Source organism: Suncus etruscus, chromosome 14, assembly GCF_024139225.1.
Source record: "Suncus etruscus isolate mSunEtr1 chromosome 14, mSunEtr1.pri.cur, whole genome shotgun sequence".
Taxonomy (NCBI): Eukaryota; Metazoa; Chordata; class Mammalia; order Eulipotyphla; family Soricidae; genus Suncus; species Suncus etruscus.
The window spans coordinates 30,674,137-30,691,249 of NC_064861.1; the positions used below are offsets into that span (position 1 = coordinate 30,674,137).

The 17,113-nt window shown below is 46.0% G+C and overlaps 1 protein-coding gene and 1 pseudogene across 1 annotated transcript in view; one reads left to right on the forward strand and one right to left on the reverse strand.

The window, feature by feature from the left end:
- TXNDC15 (thioredoxin domain containing 15) overlaps positions 1 to 3,531 on the reverse strand; it is a 17,151-nt gene extending 13,620 nt beyond the window's left edge. Inside the window, exon 1 of the mRNA XM_049786771.1 lies at positions 3,283 to 3,531. Within this exon, the coding sequence (XP_049642728.1) occupies positions 3,283 to 3,349 (67 nt within the window). The 5' untranslated portion in view covers positions 3,350 to 3,531. The remainder of the gene's footprint in view (positions 1 to 3,282) is intronic.
- LOC126028361 (proteasome subunit alpha type-6-like) lies at positions 3,348 to 16,885 on the forward strand (annotated as a pseudogene).
- Positions 16,886 to 17,113: the final 228 nt, after the last annotated feature.

The window sequence follows — 17,113 nt, forward strand, 5'->3', positions numbered from 1 at the left end:
TCTAGAGAGAGATAGTACAGCAGGTTAGGTGTTTTGTCATCAGGAAAAAATCCCTCAGTGCAGAGTCAAGAGTATGTCCTGAGCAACGCTGGGTACACAAAATAATAATAACCTGGAAAGTCCTAATGGCTTTAGGAAAGACTCTACTATGGAAAAGCATTTTTGCATACATTCTTGCTAAATGAAAGGACCAGGAGTCACTCACAGACTGCCTGCACAACAGCCAGCAGCTAATCAAACAGCAGAGCCAGGTCAAAGAGCAAAGGCTTCTGACAGCTATTCAAAGGAGCCAGCTCTCTTTCTGCATGGTCCCTGAGGGTGCTGGGAGGCACTGCATGAGGAACACAGTTGGAGGCATAAGCAACATGATGGAGAAGGCCTGCGCCTTGGGGCTAAGTAATATATGTCCAGTGATGCAGGAGCAGTAGTATGAAGAAGAGAACTTTCCTCTCATTTTATTTTTGTTATTATTATAAATTTTTTTAATTTTATTTTGGGGCCACACCGAGTGGTACTTTGAGCTTACTCCTAGTGGGCTAAGAGGGTCATATGGGATGTGAGGAAAGAAACCCAGGCAGGACTTATACAAGGCAAACACCTAACCAGCTGTACTATCTCTTCAGCCCTCTTCTTACTCTGGAGCCACTATATAAGACTGGTAAAGGTCCAAAGAAGAGAAAGGCGCTGGGGGCCTCATGCAACCATTCTGTAATCATCACCTATCTCTGTGAAATTTCCTGACTTCCAACTTCCATTAACTCCACAACAGCTGCCAGATTCAGCCAAGCATTGGCCATGGCAAACTGGAGTTCAGCTGCATTCGACTGTGTTCAGCATGGAGCTGGGAAGTACCAGCTGTCTTCAAGGCCAAGAGTACGCCACTTAGGGTTCATGTAAATCACCACTGGTTTCCAGAAGTATACACATTTGTATAAGGTATAGTAGATTCATTCAGCAATTCAAGAACATTCTTTAGGGCCAAGGAGACGGTGAGCACATGCTTTGCATGTGTGTTTAAGCCACAATGCTACATGGTCCCCCAAGCATGAGGTGGGAGAAGCCACCAAGAACCACATAGTGTGACACACACACCCCAAATAAGTGAAAAGGGAATAAAATATTTTTAAAAAAAGGGGTAGAACAATAGTAAGGAGCTTGCCTTGTACATAACTGACTTGAGTTTGATCCCCAGAACCCTATATGGTTCCCCAGGCCCATCAGGAGCAACCCATGAGCAGAGTCAAGAGTAAACCCTGGGGCCCGGAAATATAGCTAAGCGGCGTTTGCCTTGCAAGCAGCTGATCCAGAACCAAAGGTGATTGGTTCGAATCCCAGTGTCCCATATGGTCCCCCGTGCCTGCCAGGAGCTATTTCTGAGCAGACAGCTAGGAGTAACCCCTGAGCAACGCCGGGTGTGCCCCCCCCCAAAAAAAAAAAGTAAACCCTGAGTACTACGGGTTTTGGCTCCAAAACAAATAACCAAACATTTTACAAATCTGATGAAAAATATAAGTCCAGAGGACTAAGTTGTTCAATAAACCTCAAGCTCACCCCTGTGAGCATTTCTGGGTATGATTCACAAAAACAAAGAGAAACCCCACTTAGGGTGCAGGTGGCTAGAAATGGAGGACATTGCAGGCACACAGATACTACCCAGCACACACTGCCCTTCTCTGTGGCTGGCAGAGAGGCTAAGAGCTGATTCTGAAGCTTGGAGGGAAACATTCAAGTCATGGGTTTGCAGGATGGCTCCTAGACTTCACCTGCCCCCAGCACAGGACTTAGTGACTGAGCAGTCTCAGCTGACTATCTATATAAAACAGGGACAATAACAACATCAACTTGACATAAGCACTTCAGAAGAAATGATATGATGCTTGCAAGACTCTCCACACAGTGCCTGGCACATTGTGAAGATCTCCATCGATAGTAAATGGATGCCTATTTCTTTTACCTCTAGTTTTGGGGCCACACCTGAAGGAGCCCAGAGATCACTGATAAAAGGGCTGAGGGAGCAAAAGGGGTGCCAGGAATTGAACCCAGGTAGGCAATATACAAAGCAAGTGCCCTACCCACTGTAGCATTGCTGCAGCCTATTAGACAACTTCTCACCCTGCTCCTTCCATGAAATCCCAAGGAAAGGAAAGACCTACTGGTTCCTGTTAGGGTCTGAATGAAAAAAGCCAAAGATTTTTTTTTGGTTTTTTTTTTTTTTTTTTGGGGGGGGGGGGGCCACATCCAGTGATCAGGTGTTACTCCTGGCTCTGCACTATGGAAATACTCCTGGTGGGACCATATGGGATGCCGAGAATGAAACCCAGGTCAGCTGTGTGCAAAGCAAAAGTCCCACCTGCTGTAATATCTCTCTGGCCCACAAAAGCAAAGTTTTAATAGGATGAGAGGTGTGCCCTGAGGAAGAAGAGCAGAAGAGCAGGAGGAAGAGAAGAAGGGCTGCTTCCAAGGTATTTCCCCTACCCGCCAAGAAGACCAAAGTGCTTTCCCTGGCTGGTAGCGGGTTATCCTGGGAGTGTGCAGGATACACACACACTGGCATCTAAACTGTGTGTGTGTGTGTGTGTGTGTGTGTGTGTGTGTGTGTGTGTGTGTGTGTGTGTGTGTGTGTGTGTGTGGTCTGTCTGTCTGTCTGGATACACACACACTGGCATCTAAACTGTGTGTGTGTGTGGTCTGTCTGTCTGGATACACACACACTGGCATCTAAACTCTGTGTGTGTGTGGGGGGGGGGTCTGTCTGTCTGTCTGTCTGTCTGTCTTCTGCCAGAAGAGCAGTCTTGGGCCAATCCCTGGGCTCAGCATCTTCATCAGAGACAAGGAGACACGAAGGGAACCCGGGGGGGGGGGGGGGGGAACACTGTGGGGAGAAGTCCTCCAAAGTGGGGGGTCAGATGGGAACAGGAGGGTAAGCTTGGGGTGAATAACTGACTAGGTAAAAAACACAGCGCACAGCTAGTTCCTGGCTCCTAAAAGGATCCCAGCAAGGGGCCGGAGAGACAGCACAGCGGTAGGGCGTTTGCCTTGCATGCAGAAGGTCGGTGGTTCGAATCCCGGCATCTCATATGGCCCACCCAGGGCCTGCCAGGAGCGATTTCTGAGTGCAGAGCCAGGAGGAACCGGAGTGTTTTGGGATGTGATCCAAAAACAAAAACAAAAACAAAAACAAAAAAAAGAAGGATCCCAGCAAAGTCAAGACAACCGCTGGGACACCCCGCCCCCGGAAGGAGACCCTCGACGACCGACGACACTGCGACCGCAAGCACTCACCCTCCAGGCCGCAGGCCACAGGCCCCAGCACACACAGCAGCACCTGCCACCAGCTGAGGAGCCGCATGTCGCCGGACGGACAGGCGAACGGTGGCCGGGCCCGCCACCAGGCCGAAGGGCAACCGGCGCACGGAGATCCGAATCGCGCTCCTAATCAGGGACACAGGGGGAGGAGAAGCGAGCGTGCGGGCGCAGTGGCGCCATCTTGGCTGCTGGCGGCCGCCTCAGGCGCCATCTTGGAGTCGGGCAGCCGGGTCGAGGCTGGCTCGGGGCACGCCGACTTCCGCCCCGACCCGCACGCACGCACGCACGCACGCACGCACTCCCCGGGGAGCGGGAGGTTTGGCCCTGAGCCTCCCACTGGCCTTTCCTTCTCCCGATCTTTGGACTCCTTAGGAAAGCCGTGGGCAGCGTTCCAGCTCCGGGGCTCTCTGGTGCTGGACCTGATCCCAGGCAGGACCAGGCTGCAGGAGCCTCACTCATTCCAGAGGCCTGGAAGCTTCCTTCTGCAGGCCACAAATCAAACCTCTTGCTTTCTTTTCCCCCCACTTAATCTGAAATTATTACCGCAGGCTGGATGAAGGGAAGAAAGCTTTGTTTTTAGAGGGTAAAGTTTAGGGCTGTCTGCCTAGAGTAGTAAACCAAGGAAGTTGTCTACTTTATTTCTCTTTATTGCAAATCCTGGTTTATTAGGCCTGTCTGATATAGATTTGCTTCACAAGAGAAGGGATTACATTAAAGTAATATAAGGTAACTAGGCCTTTGTCATCTGATGGCATATGGCAATTCCCAACAACCTGGTTGAACCAGTGAATTATGTTTTAAAATTGGAGATCATTCCTGAGTAGGGCCTGAGGTAGTTCTATATATATTAGGGAATGCAAATGAAAAAAATGCATCCTAATATGTTGGTTAGGTAGAAGATCGGCCCATTTTACAGGCTTTCTTTGTTGGAGGGTGTGGTAGTAGATGGCCTGGAGCTCTTATTAAAAGGTAAGAGAGGAATTGGGGCCCAAGAGATAGCATGGAGGTAAGGCATTTGCCTTTCATGCAGAAGGACGGTGGTTCGAATCCCGGCATCCCATATGGTCCCCTGTGCCTGCTCGGGGAGATTTCTGAGCGTAGAGTCTCCTGAGCGCTGCTGGGTGTGACCCAAAACTAGATCCAAAAAAAAAAGGTAAGAGAGGAATGGAGTATAGGAGTATAGCGAAGAGGGAATGTGCTTTGCACACAGCTGACCAAGGTTGGATCCCTGGCTCGGAATATGGTCCCCCTATTGAGTCCAGAATCAAGCTTCTCCCATGGTGCGGCACTCAGAAACCAGCCTTGATAATGTAATAGCAAAAGAGTGGTTTAATTTTCAGCTAGCTGGGGTCCACGGCAGTGGATCTTTGACAAGGACCCCCCGAATCAAATATTCAAGCAGTATATATATATGGTTACAATCTTAACATTCCCTTAACATTTCAAGCAGCCACACTTGGTAGGTATTTTGTTTTGTTTTGTAACCTAAGTCATGACCTTAACCTCTTATTGTTTATTTTTGCCATCTCCGGCCATATTGGTGGGAACATCCTTCCTCAGTGTTCCTGAGGGGCACTAGCCCACATCTTGGGCCCATCTTGGTGAGAACATCCTGGGTTAGAAGGTGAGGGGTGTTTGACAACCGCTTATTTTCACACCTCAAACCCTCCCAGAACTGATCCTAAGCAGAGATAGGGATAAGCCCTAGGCAATGCTGAGTGTGCTAACCCCTCTTCCAAAAAAAGAAAAAGCCAAGAGAGGAAGAAGATTCTTAGAGGAAATGAAAGATGGCCCTCCTACTCAACAATTAGGGTACCATGCTGATGCAATAGTACAGTACATAGGGCATTTGCTCCAGTTGGATCCCTGGCATCCCATATGGCCCCATACCAAGAATGGGCAACACCTGTTGTGGCCTCAAAACAAACAAAAACAAGGGGTCGAAGAGATTGCACAGCGATAGGCACAGCAAGGCTGTTTGCCTTGCAAGCAGCCGACCCAGGACCAATGGTGGTTTGAATCCTGGCATCCCATATGGTCCTCGGTGCCTACTGGGAGCGATTTCTAAGCACAGTGCCAGAAGTAACCCCATGTGCATCACCGGGTATGGCCCCAAAACAAAACAAATAGTGAAAAAACAACCATTAGGAGGATACTTCAGTGGAGAGAGCCTTCAAAGATCAAATTAAACAATGAGTAACCAACTATCTTGTGTAGAAAGTAGTTTATAAGCTTAAGAGGTTGAAAAACATAGAAATAGAACTGCAATGTACAAGGAATAAGTTTTTTCTCTTGCATGTGGCTGTTTGTTTGATTCTTTGTACCACAAATGGCCTCTTTAGCCATTTAGCAGAAATAGTCCCTGACCACCCTAAGTGTGTTCCACATTCACCCCATCTCAGGATCCCCAAAAAATAAGTTCCAGTATCTTTACATTTAGTAAAATTACACTGGTAAATGTAGCAACATGAAGAGGAATGCAGGTTTTGGGCTTTTTGAATTTTAGCTCCAATAATCCAACATATAGGAAACATATGTGTGCCAGGAAACAAACCCAGGACAGTGGCACTCAAATCAACACCTTACCATAGTACTCTCTGTTCTCCAGACCTGAAGCTTTTCTTAAGGTTCAAAATCTCTCCATCTAGAGCAGGAGAGATAGCACAGCGGTAGGGTGTTTGCCTTGCAAGCCCCCATGCCTGTCGGGAGCAATTTCTGAGCACAGAGTTAGAAGTAACCCCTGAGCGCCTTGAGGTGTGGCCCAAAAACAAAACAAAACAAAACACAAAATATCTGTCCATCTGTAACATGGGGATGATGACAGAGTATGTAGATCAGAGACATGTAAAGTGATAAGTTTGATGCCTAGTACACAGTAAGAACTTCAAAGTGGTAGTCTTTAGTTATCTTTAGCATATAATTCTAGAGAAGTAATCGTATCTTGTGCCAAAAAGGCACATCATTGATCTGACTACATAAGTGATGGGGGGGCACACCCAACAGTACCTGGGTTACTCCTGGCTCAGCACTCAGAAATTACTCCTGGATGGAGATAGAGTGATAGCACAACAGTAGGGTATTTGCCTTGCAAGCTGCTGACCTGGGACGAGCACAGGTTTGATATCCAGCATCCCATATGGTGCAATTTTTGAACAAAGAGCCAGGAGTAACCCCTAAATGCTGTCGAGTGCAGCCCAAAAAACCAAAATAAATAAAAAGAGGGACTGGAGCAATAGCACTCCAGTAAGGCATTTGCCTTGCACGCGGCCAACACAGGACTGACCCCGGTTCAAATCCCGGTATCCCCACAGGGTGTGGCCCAAAAACCAAAAAAAAAAAAAAAAAAAAAAAAAAAAAATCCCGGTATCCCATATGGTACCCCGAGCCTGCCAAGAACAATTTCTGAACACAGAGCCACGAGTAACCCCTGAGCACTGCTGGGTGTGACCCCAAAACTAAAAAAAAAAATTACTCTTGGAGGTACTTAGAGGACCATATGGGATACCAGGGATTGAACTGAGTCACTGTATACAATGCAAGTGCCTTACCCACTGTACTATTTCACATTGGTAATATTTTTTTTAGCAGGACATGAGTAATTTTTGTTCTTTTAATGCTAAGGATCTAATATTCACACTGGGTGGTTATTATAGTCTAAACAGCCTGGCATAATTTTATTATAGTAAAATTTCAAATACCTGTAATGATCTTAGATAAGAAAAACGGTACCATGAATGATGAGTCCATGGTTCTGGAGACCATGACAATAGTCTTCAATTATCTCCTTTACTCCTAACAATGACATAACAAACTTTTTTCTTGGGTACTGAGGAGAGTGTTCTAGGCCAGTGCTTAAGAGTTCCAGGAGGCCCATTGGTGACTTTCGGCCACTGGTTCAATATAAGGACCCAAGCACGCAATGCTGCTGAGGCCCTGTAGTGACCCAGGCTACCCCAGCAGTGCTGGTGGCTACAGCCAGAGTTGTTCAGGTGACCAAGTGGTGACAGGAATTGAATATGACACTTACCACACACTCTACCCACAATACTATCCCCAGAAATTCTTCAAATATTGTGCTCTGCCATTTCTCCAAAACTGATTGGGATATGCTTGAAATATTCAAGGATGGGGGGTAAAAAGATAATATAACTGGTGGAGCTGAACCGATATCACAATGTTTGCCTTGGATGCGGCTGACCTGGGTTCAATCCCCAGCATCCCATATGGTCCCCAAGCACTGCCAGGAATAACCCTGAGCTCAAAGCCAAGAGAAACCCCTCAACACTGTTGGGTGTGGCCCAAAAGTCAAAAAAAAATTTTTTTTTAATACAACAGGTAAGAAATGCCTTGCATGTAGCTGACCCAGGTTCAATCCCCTGCACCCTTAAGGGTCTCCCAGGACAACCAGGAGTGAGCCCTGAGCACCACTGGAAGTCACTCAAAAATCAACACTCACAGGGCCAAAGAAATAGCACAGCAGTTGGGCATTTGCCTTGTACCCAGCTGACCCAGGGTGGAACCTGGATTCTTTCCCAGCATCCTATATGTTCCCCCAGCCTGCCAGGAGCGATTTCTGATAGCAGAGCTAGAGTAACCCCCGAGTGCCATTGGGTGTGGCCCCAAACAACACACACACACACACACACACACACACATGACAGAAGATTACAGAGATTTAGGATTAATAAAAGGTTGACTTGATGCATGTGGGCAAACAAATGTGAATGCTCTATTGTTACTACTCCTTTTTTGTTTTTATTTATTTGAAAGAAGTGGTGAGGTCACATCTGGCATTGCTCAGATGCATGATCCCTGCAAAAGACAAAATGGTGCTGGGACTAAAGCTCTGCCTCCTGCATACATTTTTCTATTATTATTATTATTATTATTATTATTATTTTGGTCACACCCGGCAACGCTCAGGGATTACCCCTGGCATGCTCGGGGAACCACATGGGATGCCGGGATTCGAACCAATAACCTTCTGCATGAAAGGCAAAGGCCCTACCTCCATGCTATCTCTCTGGCCCATTTTTCTTTTAACTACTTCCTTGGACCTTCCATTTTTACTGTTCCTTTTCTTTTCCTGTTTGACTGTTTGGACAGACACACCAATGTCAGAACTCTCATCTTTCACTAAATTTTTCCCTCCTCCCTTCCTTTCACTAAATTTTTGTTTGTTTGTTTTGTTTTGGGGCCACACCTGGCAGCTCTCAGAAGTTACTCCTGGCTCTGTTCTCAGAAATCGCTCCTGGCAGGCTCGGGCAACTATATGGGATGCCAGGGATCGAAACCAGGTCCGTCCCAGGTCAGCAGCGTGCAAGGCAAATGCCTTATCCCTATGCTATCACTTCGGCCCCACTTTCACAAAATATTTAACATGCACTCTCTAATGACACTTTCATAATTGCAGTCAGAAAGAACACACACTTGGCTAACTGGCCACCAGGTGGCACATGCATTTTATGTGGAAAACAAAAAGCAAAGAACAAACCCTGATTTCAGATTTTCTGGACTCAAACTCTATGTAGCAAAGACAGCCTAGGTTTTCATGTAAGAGTCTGATTTTGGGGAACAGAGCAATACTACAGCAGGTAGGGCATTTGCCTTGCAAACCCGGTTCAATCCCCAGCATCCCATAGGGTTCCAAGCCTGCCAGGAGTAATCCCTGAGAGCCACTGAGCACTGCCGGGTGTGACCTAACCCCCCCCCCAACCAAAAAAAAAAAAAAAAAGATATCTGAATACACAGCTACATTTACACATGTGCACTCTTTTTTTTTTTTTTTTGGTTTTTGGGCCACACCCGGTAACGCTCAGGGGTTACTCCTGGTTATGCGCTCAGAAGTTGCTCCTGGCTTGGGGGACCATATGGGACACCGGGGGATCGAAAAGCGGTCCGTCCAAGGCTAGCGCAGGGAAGGCAGGCACCTTACCTTTAGCGCCACCCCCTGGCCCCCACATCTGCACTCTTGATGTAGAGTGTATTTATTGAGTTTATTCCTCTTCATAGACATGCTTTAGTTTTTTTGTTTTTTGTTTGTTTGGTTGGTTTTTGGTTTTTAACGCCTTACCTCCATGCTGTCTCTCTGGCCCCTATCTTTGCCATTTTAATGTTGGATTTTGATAGTTAAGATAATGTCCCCCTTGGGGCTAGAGAGACAGAATGGAGGTAAGGTGTTTGCCTTTCATGCAGAAGGTCATTGGTTCGAATCCCAGCATCCCATATGGTCCCCTGTGCCTGCCAGGAGCGATTTCTGAGCATAGAGCCAGGAGTAACCCCTGAGCGCTGCCGGGTGTGACCCAAAAAACAAAACAAAAATGATAACGGCCTCACTAATTCATTTTTTCAGTTATAATAAAAAAAAAACTAAGGGGCCGGAGAGATAGCATGGAGGTAAGGCATTTGCCTCTCATGCAGAAGGTCATCGGTTTGAATCCCGGTGTCCCATATGGTCCCCCGTGCTTGCTAAGAGCAACTTCTGAGCATGGAGCCAGGAGTAACTCCTGAGCAACTGCCGGGTGAGACCCAAAAACAAAAAAAAAAACTAAGCAGCCTCAATCATTTAATATCCACTAAGATATTTAAGAATACTGTGTTGGGGCCGGAGAGATAGCACAGCAGCGTTTGCCTTGCAAGCAGCCAATCCAGGATCTAAGGTGCTTGATTTGAATCCCGGCATCCCATATGGTCCCACATGCCTGCCAGGAGCTATTTCTGAGCAGACAGCCAGGAGTAACCCCTGAGCCCCGCTGGGTGTGGTCCAAAAAACAAAAAAGAAAAAAGAATACTATGTCATGGAAGCACAGAAACCAGATCAATGTATAGCCACTAAATAAAGGGGTAAAAAAAAAAATCAAAGCTGGGGCCCGAAGAGATAGCACAGCGGTGTTTGCCTTGCAAGCAGCTGATCCAGGACCAAAGGAGGATGGTTCGAATCCCGGTGTCCCATATGGTCCCCCGTGCCTGCCAGGAGCTATTTCTGAGCAGACAGCCAGGGGTAACCCCTGAGCACCGCCGGGTGTGGCCCAAAAAAAAAAAAAACCCAAAAAAAATCAAAGCTGGAAAGATGGATCAAAGGGTAGAAAAATCGTCTTGTATGCAAGAGCTCTGGGTTCAGTCCCTAACCCACCTGGTATTCTATTCTAAGCTAAGAATAACCCCAGAACTCCATAGCTGAAATAGACCAAAAAGTACTACCAGATGGTGACTCAAAAGACAAAACAATCAAACACTAATAAGAACACTCAACTTTGTTCAAGGCAATATTTATACCCTAAATATTTTGGTTTTGGAGCTATACTGGCAACACTCAGGGACTTCTGCCTTCGTGCTTGGTGATCACTCCCAGCAGCTCCAGCCCACTGAATAATCTCCCTGCTCCTTAAATATTATTTTTATTATCTATAATTTCTTTATGCATCTTGGTTACATGTTCATAATTAGGTTTCAGCCATAAAATGCACACACCCCTTCACCAGTGCAACTTCCTGCCACCAACGTCGAGACAGGCACTGAATTTCTCTATCACTGTCATGGTAGTTGTTAGTATAGTTATTTCTATAACTGCACTTACCACTCTTTGTGGTAAGCTTCTTATCATGGACAGGTCCTTTTAGCCCCTAAATATATATATTTTGGGTTTGTTTTTTGTTTTTTTGTTTTTTGGGGGCCACACCCAGTGATGTTCAGGGGTTACTCCTGGCTGCTCAGAAATAGCTCCTAGCAGGCATGGGGGACCATATGGGACACCGGGATTCGAACCAACCACCTTTGGTCCTGGATCAGCTGCTTGCAAGGCAAACACCGCTGTGCTATCTCTCTGGGCCCATATTTTGGTTTTTGAGCCACACCCGATGACACTCAGGTGTGACTCCAGGCTCTGCGCTCAGAAATCGCTCCTGGCTCGGGGGACCATATGGGAATATGGAAATTTCCATATGGGAATCGAACCCAGATCTGTCCTGTGTCAGCTGTATGCAAGGCAAAACACCCTACCGCTGTACTATCTCTCTGGCCCTCCTAAATAAAAATTTTAACCAAAATCTTCCTTTACTTTGATATGTATGATATTACCTGGTTGCATTCAGAGACTAAGCCCTTAGCATTTATGCTTTCACTCAGATAAGGTTTCTCAAAAAAAAAAAATTAACTATTTCACTTAAAAAGAAAATGGAAGCACAGAAAATAGCTCTAAATTACAGGGAATTTCTGACAAATAGTTAGAACACGAGTTTGAATTAAAGTTTTTTTTTTTTATTTTGGTTTTTTTTTTTTTTTTTGGTTTTTGGGCCACACCCTGTGAGGCTCAGGGGTTACTCCTGGCTATGCGCTCAGAAGTTGCTCCTGGCTTCTTGGGGGACCATATGGGACGCCGGGGGATCGAACCGTGGTCCGTCCTAGGTTAGTGCAGGCAAGGCAGGCACCTTACCTCCAGCGCCACCGCCCGGCCCCTGATTTTGGTTTTTTTATGGGTCACACCTGGCAGCGTTCAGGAGTCACTCCTGGCTCTATACTCAGAAATCGCCCCTGGCAGGCACAGGGGACCATATGGGATGCTGGGATTCAAACCGTCGTCCTTCTGGACGCAAGGCAAACGCCTTACCTCCATGCTATTTCTCCAGCCCGCCTACTCATTTTCTTTTTTCTTTCTTTTTTTTTTTTTTGTTTTGTTTTGTTTTGTTTTGTTTTTGGGCCACACCCGGCAATGCTCAGGGGTTACTCCTGGCTGTCTGCTCAGAAATAGCTCCTGGCAGGCACAGGGGACATATGGGACACCGGGATTTGAACCAACCACCTTTGGTCCTGGATCGGGTGCTTGCAAGGCAAACACCGCTGTGCTATCTCTCTGGGCTGCCTACTCATTTTCTTTAAATACTTTTTTTCCTACAATCTTACAGGGAAATAGAGCCATTTTTTGTTTGTTTGTTTTTTTGGTGTTTGAGTCCACCCGGCAGCACTCAGGGGTTACTCCTGGCTCTACGCTCAGAAATCGCTTCTGGTAGGCTCGGGGGACTATATGGGATGCCGGGATTCTAACCAATAACCTTCTGCGTGCAAGACAAATGCCCTGCCTCCATGCTATCTCTCCAGCCCCAAATAGAGCCTTTTAAAAGGCAATTGTGAGGCAGGAGAGATAGCACAGCAGTAGGGCGTTTGCCTTAAATGTAGTCAATTCAGGAAGATGGTGGTTCGAATTGCAGCATCCCACATGGTTCCGTGTCTGCCAGAGTGATTTTTTTTTTCTTTTTTGGGTCACACCAACAGCGCTCAGGGGTTCCTCCTGGTTCTATGCTCAGAAATCTCTCCTGGCAGGCTCGGGGGACCACATGGGATGCCGGGATTCAAACCACCATCCTGCATGCAAGGCAAACGCCTTACCTCCATGCTATCTCTCCGGGCCCTGCCAGAGTGATTTCTGAGTGCAGAGCTAAGAGTAACCCCTGAGAACCGTTGGATGTGACCCAAAAACAAAAAGGCAAGTGTGAGAATGACCCAGCTCTTCAGAAAAATAATGGCTACCAACCCTTCTCAAGTACTCTGGTCCATGTGATATCTCTGGGTGGGATATCTATCTCAGAATAGGTGGGAATAGATTTCCACTTTGCTTGAAGCCACAGCAGCGTACTACCCCAGATTCCCTCCAATTGAACAACCCCAGCTTCACAATTCAACCTTACTGAACTGCCAAGACAACAAATTTGGTTCAGATCATAGACCCTGGGTCGTGCAGCCACATGCCCAGTCACCTCAAGATTTTATCTGATGTGATACTGTCCAGCAGTATCACAGGAAGTCTGATGGGAAAATTACATGGAAATCTGCCAAGCTCAATGAACCTAAACAGTAACAAAATAGGCTCAACTAGCACCAACTAGAGCTCAGTCAATCCTTAGACACTGACTTTAATAACATTATGGAGAGATGTAACGATCACTACAAATTGACCCTTATGGATCTAAACTTTGATGATTCCATTTGCCTCAGTGCTGTAGCAAACAATATGAAGTAAATTTGTTTGTGCCTGCAGGGGCAGACTATAGCATGGTGGCTGTGAAACTGGAATTACTGATGAAGGGAAAGTCACACTGGTGATAAGATTGGTGTTTGATCATTTAATACCTGAAATGATTATTACTAGTATGAATAACAGTAACTCAGAGTTACATAAAAAACAGTTGTTTGTTTTGGGGCCACACCCACCTTCACTCAGGAGTTACTCCTGGCTCTGCACTCAGAAACCACTCCTTACAGGCTCGGGGAACCATATGGGTTGCTGGGGATTGAATCCAGACAGGCAAACATCCTACCTGCTGTGCTATTGCTGGAGAGATTGCATGGAGATAAAGCATTTGCCTTGCATGCAGAAAGATGGTGGTTCAAACCCCGGCATCCCATATGGTCCCCCGAACCTGCCAGGAGCGATTTCTGAGCAGAGCTAGAGTAACCCCTGAGCGCTGCCAGGTGTGACCCTCAAACCAAAAACAAAACAAAGAAAGTTTTAAGGGGCTGGAGCGGTGGCCCAAGCAGTAAGGTGTCTGCTTTGCCTGCACTGTCCTAGGACGGACTGTGGTTCAATTCCCTGGCGTTCCATGTGGTCCCCCAAGCCAGGAGCAATGATTTCTGAGCGCATAGCCAGGAGTAATCACTGAGCACCACCGGGTGTGGCCCAAAAACCAAACAAAAATATTTTAATAGGGGAGATAGCACAGCAGTAGAACAGAGGATCCAGGACAGAGGATGGTTCAAATCCCAGTATCCCATATGGTTCCCCGTGCCTATCAGCGGCGATTTCTGAGTGTAGACTCAGGAGTAACCGGAGTGCTGCTGGGTGTGACCCAAAAACCAAAAAAAATTTTTTCTTTAAATAGGGCCAGAGTGATAGTACAGCAGTAAGGCATTTGCCTTGCATGCTGCTGCGCTGACCTGGGACGAACCCAGGTTCGAACCCCTAACATCCCATGTGGTTCCCCCGAGCCTGCCAGTAGTAATTCAGAGCTGGAAATTTAATTACAATTTAGTCTCTCTGCGGGAGCAACAGATGAGCCTTACTCTCTGTCAAATGCCTTACCCACTGTATTATCACACAGATCCCTCCATTTCCTGTTTTCCTCCCAATTTGATTGGCTCAGACACATTTTAAATGTCCCATCCCCACCTAAAATAAAGGGTTTTGGAGTTGTTCCCCCCCCCCAAAAGTAGCTTGTGGATGCTTCCGAATTTGTAATCTTTACTTGCCCAGGATCTGACTTCACCAGCCTCATTTACACTGTACCAAGCAGAATGTTATTAACCAAGGTGGCCTTTTATCAGTAGCTGTCAGAGGGAAAGATTATGCAGTAACTGTTACACAGAAGAAAATACCTGACAAGTTACTGGATTACAGTATAGTGACACACATATTCAAGATAACTGAAAACATTGGCTGTATGATGACAGGAATGACAGCTGACAGCAGATCCTAAGTGCAGAGGGCATGCTCTGAGGCAGCCAACTGGAATTACAAGTATAAGCTATGAAATTCCTGTGGACATGCTATGTAAAAGATTTGTTGACATTTCTCAGGTGTACGCACAGAATGCTGAGAGGAGGTCTCTTGGCTGTAGTATGATCTTAATTGGTATAGATGAAGAACAAGGCCCTAAGGGGTACAAACGTGATCCTGCAAGTTACTATTGTGGGTTTAAAGCCATTGCAGCAGAATTGAAACAGAGTCAACTAGTTTTCGTGAAGAAAAAAAAAAAGTAAAGAAATTTGATTGGGTATTTGAGTACACTGTGGAAACTACAATTACTTACCTTTCTAATGTTCTATCAATTGATTTTAAACCTTCAGGATTAGATGTTATAGTGTTACAGTGGAAAATCCTAAATTCGGGATTCTTAGAGAAGCAGAGATTAACGCTCATCTTGTGGCTCTAGCAGAGAGACTAAATTGTAATTATATTTCCAGTTCTAAAATATATAGAGGCCACTGGTTTTACATTTATTTTGGGGTCACACCGGGTGACGCTCAGGGGTTACCCCTGGCTCTGCACTCAGAAATTTCTCCTGGCAGGCTCGGGGGACCATATGGGATGTCAGGAATCGAACCATCATCGATCCTGGGTCCTGGGACAGTCGCGTGCAGCTGTACTATCTCTCCAGCCTCGAGGCCTCTGGTTTGAAGAGGGAACCTCTCCCAGGCCTACCAATGAATGATGTGGTTAAAAGTCCCTATAAATAAAAACTGCTTTCGGGAGGGAAAAAATGATAAAACATCAGACTATAAGGGCCCTGAAAAATCAATTAAGTTTTCCTTAATTTTTTATTTCTGGGGACACCAACTGTACTCAGGACTTACTCCTGGCTCTTCATGTGTCAAAACTCTGGTTAGACCTGAAGAGCATCACAATATGGTTCCTGAACACTGAAACAAGAGTAAACCCTGATTATCACTGGGTATGAATCCAAAGGGAGAAAAACAAAAATTTGGTCATGCTTATTATATAAAAAAAAATTTTTTTTTGGTTTTTGGTTTTTGGTCACACCTGGCAGTGCTCAGGAGTTACTCCTGGCTCTATGCTCAGAAATTGCTCCTGGCAGGCTCAGGGGACCATATAAGATGCCGGGATTCAAACCACCGACCTTCTGTATGCAAGGCAAATGCCTTACCTCCATGCTATCTCTCCGGTCCCTATATGAATCTTTCTGTGGGAGAGGGATTTGTTTAACCACACCCACCAATGCTCAGAAGCAAGTCTTAGCACTATGTCAAGGGTCTCAAACTCAATTTACCTGGGGGCCACAGGACGCAAAGTCAGGGTGAGGCAGGGCCGCACAAGGGATTTCACAAAAAAGAAGTCCTCAAACGTCATTATTAACAGTCTTAATTATTTCTTCTGAACATGAATAGAACATTGAGTGAAGATCATGAACAGTTCTTCTGAACATGGTATCTTTTGCCTATTCCTTGCTGCCAGAGACTTGACAGTGGTTCTTCTCACAAATCTGAACCACATTTGGCTTTACAGAGGAAGCAGTTGAGACCCTCAGTATGGCTTGAAGATGATCATCATTAAGTCTAGACCTGTACTTTGACTTATTGAAGTTCAATGTGGAGAATAACTTTTCACACAAATATATGCTCCCAAAAAGGCACATGGTGCGCTTGAACATTTGGGAAAACTCAGGGAAGCTGGGGGGCAATTCTCTCAAAATTGCCCATGCATGTCTGCTTTTCCATTAATCTCCCTGAACTTGGCTTTGAGATCAGAGTTGCACTGCAGGTCAATGAGCTCCATTTGAAGCACAGGAGGGGCATCTTGCACATCAAAGGAAAAGGGGTCCACAAAAATTTGGAAAGTGGCTCTGTGCTTTTGGAAGTCTGCAAATCTGTGATCAAATTCCTTCTCTAGCTTAAAAATAGCATCAACATATTTCTCACCACTGAATGGTATGCCTGCATCCACAAGTTCCTTGCATGCTGGGAAATGGCAAAGGTTTGTCTGAGAGAGCTGGGGTTTCCATAACACAAGTTTTGTGGAGAATGCTCTCACGTTGTCATAGGCAGCACTGATAAGCTGTCCCGGGCCTTGTAAATTCTTTAGTACATTCAGCTTATGTGTGAAATCAACAAGAGAAGCTAAGTCCATGAGCCATTTGTGATCATTTAACTCAGGAACAGCATTCCCATCCTTCTCCATGAAGGTTTTCATTTCTTCTCTCAACTCAAAAAATCTTTTCAGGGGCCCGGAGAGATAGCACAGCGGTGTTTGCCTTGGAAGCAGCCGATCCAGGACCAAAGGTGGTTGGTTTGAATCCCGGTG